At 42.7% G+C, this 7,500-nt stretch overlaps 1 protein-coding gene across 1 annotated transcript in view; it reads right to left on the bottom strand.

Moving 5' to 3' along the window:
* LOC143032338 (cadherin-AgCad1-like) overlaps positions 1 to 7,500 on the bottom strand; it is a gene marked incomplete in the record, with an annotated part of 140,109 nt that overhangs the window by 77,788 nt on the left and 54,821 nt on the right. Inside the window, 1 exon segment of the mRNA XM_076196951.1 lies at positions 2,923 to 3,098. Coding sequence (XP_076053066.1) covers positions 2,923 to 3,098 — 176 coding nt within the window.

A 7,500-nucleotide genomic window follows, 5' to 3' on the forward strand; every position in this document is an offset into this window, starting at 1 on the left:
CTCCAAGTTTTAATTCACCTGCTAATGTGGGGTTAAGTTAGTTCCCCACAGGTACCAAGGATCGTTGACAGACGGACAAGATTTTTAGTTGACAATGAAGGTAAAAAAGAGGTCTTGAGGTGTTGATTATGGAAATATTGGCGGCAATAATTGTATCCCTAAATCATGCCATCTTGAGGGCCCTTTAAGCCTATACTATACCAGGGGGCTTTAATCGCAAACAATGCTTACAAATTGTTTTCAGGTGTGATCGATCTTGCGCCAACACACCAAGAGTTATATTGTCATTATAGACCTTAACAGGTCTAACCAGTTCGCATGTTTTCCCGCTGTGTTGCTGTAAACTTTTGGGCTTTGCGCCGTCCACTGTGTACAATGTTTTGTTATCTGAACTGTGTCGAAGATTATCTAAGGAAACATTTACATTATCGCATGCCCTCGTGACCTCGTCAACCTCACAGCTCCTCCCTCTCATCCCAAACTCACGCTCGTCCTACAATGCTCCCACCTTTCTCCCGTCCTCTTTCCATATCCTCCTCTCCTTCAACACCCCACAGTCCGTAATTCCGACTCTTTCAGTTCTTCTGTCTATACCATCCCTTCACGCGTCCCCCTCCTCTCCATCTTTTCAACTTCCTACCCAACCCTTCCCTTTCCCTTTCCCATGGTCCCTCCTTTCTTCTTTGCCCTTCACTCCTCCCTTAATTTTGATAATCTGCCCTTCCCTACCCCTTCCCCCCCCCACTTTAACCTCCCTCTTCCTTCGTCATTCTCCCATCTTCATGGGTATTGCTTACATAAGTTTCACTCGTTGAATATTCTAGTGACATCCCTGTGGACGAATATCACGCATAGTTTTTTTTTATGATAAGAGATCAATCTTCACCCATAAAAAGGATACTGATCACTTGTAACTTCTACTATTCCTCTATCCTGATATCCATTATTTCACTTCTACAACCAACACGATACAATATCTTGGGTGGGATATTGTCTCCAAGGACAGGCACACAGCTATTTCTGACAAATTACCCAACCTCCTCGAACTTTGTCTCACCCACTTCCTTTCTCCCCATTCCTCTCCCCCTACCTTTTTTTGTCTCTCTTCCTTCAGTTTCTCCCCCCTGTGTTGTCCTTCCTCTCCCCTACCTCCTCCATCTCCCTTTCCTCCCCAGCTCTCTTCGCCCTGTCTTTCTCTGCCTCATCTTTTCCCTTCCCTTTGTCCTCTCTTGTTCTGGGCGGCTAAAGAAACTCAGGGCGCACAGTTCAAATTTATAGATTTAGAAAAATATAATAAATGGCACGACACAATGGACAAGCGTGTAGCAGACTTGAGCGCCACTAGGATACTGACGCTACTTTTCCCGCCAAGACTGTCTACCCAAGCCTTGCGGACCTTTGCTAAAAATAATAAATACTACTGACATAATACCTACAATACTAATATAAATAAAATGTACATATTACCATATACGAGGGGTGATCAAAAAGTAATGACAGTGATACCATATATTTTCACGGTACAGAGGTAAATCCAAATAGTGGCCTACATTCCTTCAAAGTACTCCCCTCCTGCCTCTATGCAACGTTCCATCCTCTTTCGCCACTTCATGAAGCACTCACGGTACTCAGAAGCCGATATACCTCGTAGCTCTGAATTGACTGCTCGCGCCTGATCTTGGATGCGATGAAACAGCTTCCCTGCGATCGCACCCTTGATCTTTGGAAACAACCAAAAATCACAGGGAGCAAGGTCAGGCGAGTAGGGTGGGTGGGGGAGAAGTGTGATCCCCTGCTGCTCCAGGAACTGCACAGTGAGGCGAGCTTTGTGGGGGGCAGCATTGTCATGGTGCAGCAAAAGGCGCGATCGGCGACGGGTTGGTGCAGTCTTGGCCTGATATTCCAGGACTCGAGGAAGGACGTGATCAGTGTAGTACTGGGCTGTGATAGTACACTGTTGAGGCATTACATCCACACACATTGGTCCTTGTGAATTGAAGAAGATGGTGAAAAGGCGCTTCCTGCTGCGAAATCCTTCCTTCAGAATCTGAGGTCGAGGTTCTTCATTACTCAACCACACCATGTTAGACTGCTTGTCTCTGGTGGTGAAGAAAGAAATCCAATACTCATCTCCGGTAGCTACATCTGAGAACCGTTTCGGACCATTTGGCTCGAATTCAGCCAGCCATAGACGACAAATCCGCACCCGTTCGCTCTTCTGCTCTTCCGTAAGCAAATGAGGTATCCATCGAGCACACTTCTTCCTCAGCCCTAAGTGTTCATGCACGATGTCATGTGCGCTCCCATAACTGACACCGAGCTCCAAGGATAAGAATCGAAGAGTAACAGTTGGATCTTCGTAAATGATGGCCCGCGCACGGACCGTCGTTGCTTCGGTCACGGATGTCCGAGGGCAGCTAGGACGGTGATCATCTTCTAGCTGCAATTTTCCGGCTGCGAAAGCTCGAATCCAGCGGGAATCAGTTTCCAGTGATGGAGTAGACTCGGGAAAAACTTGCAACCATTCCTCTCTGATCTCCGTTGCTTTTTTCCCGAGTTTCCACCTTGTGAAGGTGTAGAATCTGCAGCCTTCTTTCGAAAAATCCATGTTTCCGGTTAGAGAGGCAAACCAACAATGACGCAATCGCACAGCGCAACGATAAAATGTAAGCTAGACAAACAGCGATAAGCTCAAACATGTAACAACAGGCAACACTTGCTGCCCCTTGCTCCCCGCCCCCCCAACACTTATAGTCTCTCAGCTACGAGTCCGACTGTCATTACTTTCTGATCACCTCTAGTAATTATATACACAACGTGCCAACACACTCTTGTCCCTCAGTCCCTTGACCTATCCTCTTTTTCTTTCGTTCTTCTTTCATGTGTCCTCCACATCCCTCCTTTGTCTCATCTTCAACTTACCTGAAAACTGGAGTTGGGTGGAGGAGCCTCGTTGCCCTCTATATCGGTCTCCGTTGCTTTAAGGGTGAGCGTGAAAAAAGTGATACCGTTCACCTGTAGAGTATCATAGTCGATTGGCTCCTTATTGGTCACCTCCCCGCCTAAGAGGTTTATCTCGAAGTATCCTGGGGTGCTCTCTGCAGAGAGAAAATGGAGAGTTTAATCTCTTCGCTGCGCTGGCTCTCTTGAAAATTGACATTTTTGCTTGGTGTAAACCAGAGGTGGGGAACCTGCGGCCTTAAGACCGCATGTGGCCTTCTGGTCCATCAACTGCGGCCTTCTGCGGCCTTTGATATACATATTAGTTGTTGTTTTTTTAAAGACCTTGAATATTTTTTAAGTCTGAAATCATTATACACCTGAAACTTATAATATAATAAAAGGGATAAAATAATTGAAAAAAAAAATTGTTTAGTGCGGCCTCTATGTGGGACGATGAGTTGTAAGGTGGCCTTTATGCACAAAAAGGTTCCCCACCCCTGGTGTAAACTATCATCGAATTCATATCTTCTCCATTAGATGTACAGATGTGTAGATATACAAGAGTTGACCATGCGCAGAAGTGTACGGTAACTCCGTTTCGGGAGTAGAAAATGGTTGAACCAGGGTGATTCAAGGAGTGAGGTGACGTTTTGAAAAGAAACAAATTTGGAATGCCTCGAATTGCTGATTGTTTATGGAAATAACAGGAGATAGGGTACTTTTGTCCAGTACCAGGACAAAAGTACCAAGATTATCGGCCGAAAACACAGGCCTCATACGACAAGGCCTGGACAAGAACACTAATGCTCGTTTCACACGTATCGACTTTTCGCCGTGCGCCGTCCACGACGCGACGTCGTGCTCTCAAATAACACTTGGTCGTGGTCGTGACGTGTGAACGTGTCAATAGACATCTATGGTTAGTTGAAAGCACGACGTCGTGTCGTGGACGGTGCACGGGGAAAAGTGGATACTTGTGAAACGAGCCTAACACCATGGTCAGATAACAGGACTCACCACCTTCTGCTTCTAGAAGCAATCAACGCACACGACACAACTCACAATAAACACCCAGGTCAAAGAACTAAAAATTCACCTGATAACAACATGCGGAACACCTAAATACAACAAATTTTCAACTCCATCTCACAAAGCCTCCTGTGAACATAGGATGTGCCCCATTCTCGTCAAATCCATACTCAGAGGCTGATGATAGAACATCATCATCAATTAATTAATTGGGTGCATACGCCAGGGAGCGCGTTGCTTCACTCACACACCGGCGCCAGTCCCCTTCACTGTCTCTTTGAGCAAGCTCCCTTCAGCCATGAGGTCTTCTGTGGACGTCCCTTCGTTTCTTCCATCCCGAAATTTTGCTACTATTTGAACGAGTACAGAAAAACGTCTGAGTTCTTCAGAAACTTGAAACCGGCCAACGAACATAAGAACATAAGAACATAAGAATAAAGAAGACTGCAAGAGACCATAAGACCTACACTAGGCAGCTCCGTATCCATCACCATCTGTCATCCCCATCCATAAAGTTGTCTAATCGTTTTTTAAAACAACTGATAGTTCAGCGCTTACTACATGGTTACTAAGTCTATTCCATTCGTCGACCACCCTATTAGTAAACCAATTCTTGCCTATTTCCTTCTTAAATCTAAATTTTTCTAGTTTAAATTCATTACTGCGAGCCCTGCCCTGTTGTTTTAATATGACGACCTTGTTTGTATCACCCTTGTTAAAGCCTTTGATCCACTTGAACACATTTATTAGATCACCCCGCACTCTGCATCTTTCCAGAGGGTGTAAGTTAAGGTGCCTAAGACTCTCTTCGTAAGGCAAATTTCTGAGTTCATGTATCATTTTGGTCATTCTTCTCTGTACTGATTCTAGTGAATTAATGTCCATTATGTAGGACGGAGACCAAAACTGTACCGCATAGTCAAGGATGGGTCTAACTATCGCTAGATAGAGTTTGATAATTACCTCTGCACTTCTATTTGTTACCATCCTAGCAATGGAAACTAATGCTCTGTTAGCTTTATTCCTGGCGCTAATGCACTGTTTCCTGGTTTTAAGGTCCGGACTCACTAGAACTCCCAAGTCTCTCTCGCACTCAGTTTTCTCTAAAAGTGTGTTATCTAAGCTGTATCTATTTTTGGGGTTGTGTAGCCCTACGTTTAACACGCTACACTTAGAGATATTGAAGTTCATTTGCCATTTCACCGACCATGTGAACAATTTGTTAAGATCATCCTGCAGAATCTCTGCGTCGTCTTCTGACCTAATTAGGCGTCCTATTTTAGTGTCGTCCGCAAACTTACTAACATCACTATTTATCCCATCGTCTAAGTCGTTTATGTACATAATGAACAACAAGGGACCCAAAACCGAGCCCTAGGGAACCCCACTAGTAACATTGACCCACCTAGATTTTACTTCATTTATGGTGACTCGCTGTTTTCTGTTACTAATCCAAGCTCTAATCCATTCTAACACTTTTCCTCCTATGCCATGGGCTTTGATTTTATTTAGTAATCTCTGGTGTGGCACCTTGTCGAACGCTTTGCTAAAGTCAAGGTGAATAACATCGTAATTATCATTGTTATCTAACGCCTTATATACTTTAGTGTAAAAGGATAGAAGATTAGTCACACATGACTTACCCTTGGAGAAACCATGCTGTGTGTCACGAATTAAATCATGTCTTTCGATGTGTCCTCTGAGTCTATTTACTATTATTGATTCAAGCATTTTACCTATAACCGATGTCAAACTGATTGGCCTGTAGTTGCATATAGACGATTTATCTCCTTTCATAAAAACAGGAACAACGTTTGCCTGCCTCCAAGCAGTAGCCACAAAACCAGTGTCTACCGATTTATTAAATATTTCAGTTAACTGGTCGCAGATTTCATATTTACACTCCTTAAACATTCTCGGAAAAAATTCGTCTGGACCCGGGGATTTTGTACCTTTAAGTCTTTCAATCTGCTTGACTACTTCTACTTTACTAATGCTGATATTAGATAGACTACTTTCTTCATACCCACCGAAAAAGTCAGGTACCTTATCTAATTTCTCATCAGTAAACACCGAGAGAAACTATTTGTTAAACTTCTCACTCATTTTTTTCTCCGATTCTATCATGACATTTTCATCGTTTTTAATTGGGATTATTTTATTTTTATTTTTTGTTTTATAGAGATGAAAGAAACCATTAGGGTTGGATCTTGCTATATGTGAATTCTTTTTCACCAACTTTGCCATTTCTTTCTATCTCGATCTAAGGTGTGTTTCCCCGTTTTTTATTTTTACGCAAAGTCCTCTTTTCATTCCGATCTCATGTTTCAATCTGTCCGTCATCTATTTGGGAGTATTGCTATTCTTCCGTATTGACTTCAGGGGGATAAATGTATTTTGTGCATTGATAATTAAATCAGTTAGATTGCTATACGTTTCATCCAAATCACTGACCTGACTGTTGAGCCCCGCCCCCAAGTGACCTGTCTTAAGGTATACATATTACCCTCCGTGACCCGACCCCTGGTCATAACCTGACCCATGGTCATGACCTGACCCATGATAATGTCCGAAACGTCCGTATGACATTTCATATTCAATTTCAAATGGTTTTTTATATTGCCAAAGTTTGCTCTCCTGAAGTCTGGTATTTGGACGTCATTCGTACTTTTTAATTCTTCTCAAAGAATATTAATTTTTTTTTTCTTGATGATCGCTAGAGCTTAGACTACCTCTCACTTTTACGTTACTCATTAGGTGCTCCTTATTAGTTAAAAGTAAGTCCAGAGTATTTTCTCCCCTCGTAGGATCGGTAATAATCTATTTTAGGAAATTATCCTGCACCACATCAAAGAATTTTTTCGCTTCCTGGTCTCCTACTAAAGTTTCCCAGTCAATGTTTCTATAATCAAAATCTACCATGATTACAACGTTTTTGTACTGGGACGTTCTGCAAATTTCATGAATTAGGGGATCAATGTGCTCAATGCTGAGGTTAGGAGGTCTATACAGGACGCCAATTATAACTTTCATATTCTTGCCTATAATCTCTACCCAAATAGATTCCGTACTGTCCTCTTCATTAATCGAATTTGTTGATAATACAGTTTATTGTATTTTTAACAAAAAGTTCTACTCCTCCTCCTCCACTCCTGCCAACGCTGTCCTTGTGAAAAACTTATATCCTTCTATTTCGAATTCCGGAAGGAAATGTTTATCAGCCATGGTGATCCAGGATTCAGTAATAGCTATAATATCAAAATTCTCTACGCATGCTTTACCTCGCAGCAAATAAATTTGTATAGTAAACTTTGATTTTATCTTTCCTCCATCTGCTTTGGTGATTTTTTTCACAGTCCCTCTTTGAGTTGTTTTTTATTGCCTAAACTATATTCCGATACTTCCCCCCCCCCTAATCCCACGTAATCTACCCGAAAAAAAAAATGTAGGATGCCTACTTCTCGCTCAAGGGATTCAGCAAGGAGCCGAAATCCTCTGGGCGACAAGTGCACCCCGTCCCTTGTATAT

The sequence above is a fragment of the Oratosquilla oratoria genome, chromosome 1, assembly GCF_046742065.1.
Source record: "Oratosquilla oratoria isolate Oo_2021 chromosome 1, ASM4674206v1, whole genome shotgun sequence".
Classification (NCBI taxonomy): domain Eukaryota; kingdom Metazoa; phylum Arthropoda; class Malacostraca; order Stomatopoda; family Squillidae; genus Oratosquilla; species Oratosquilla oratoria.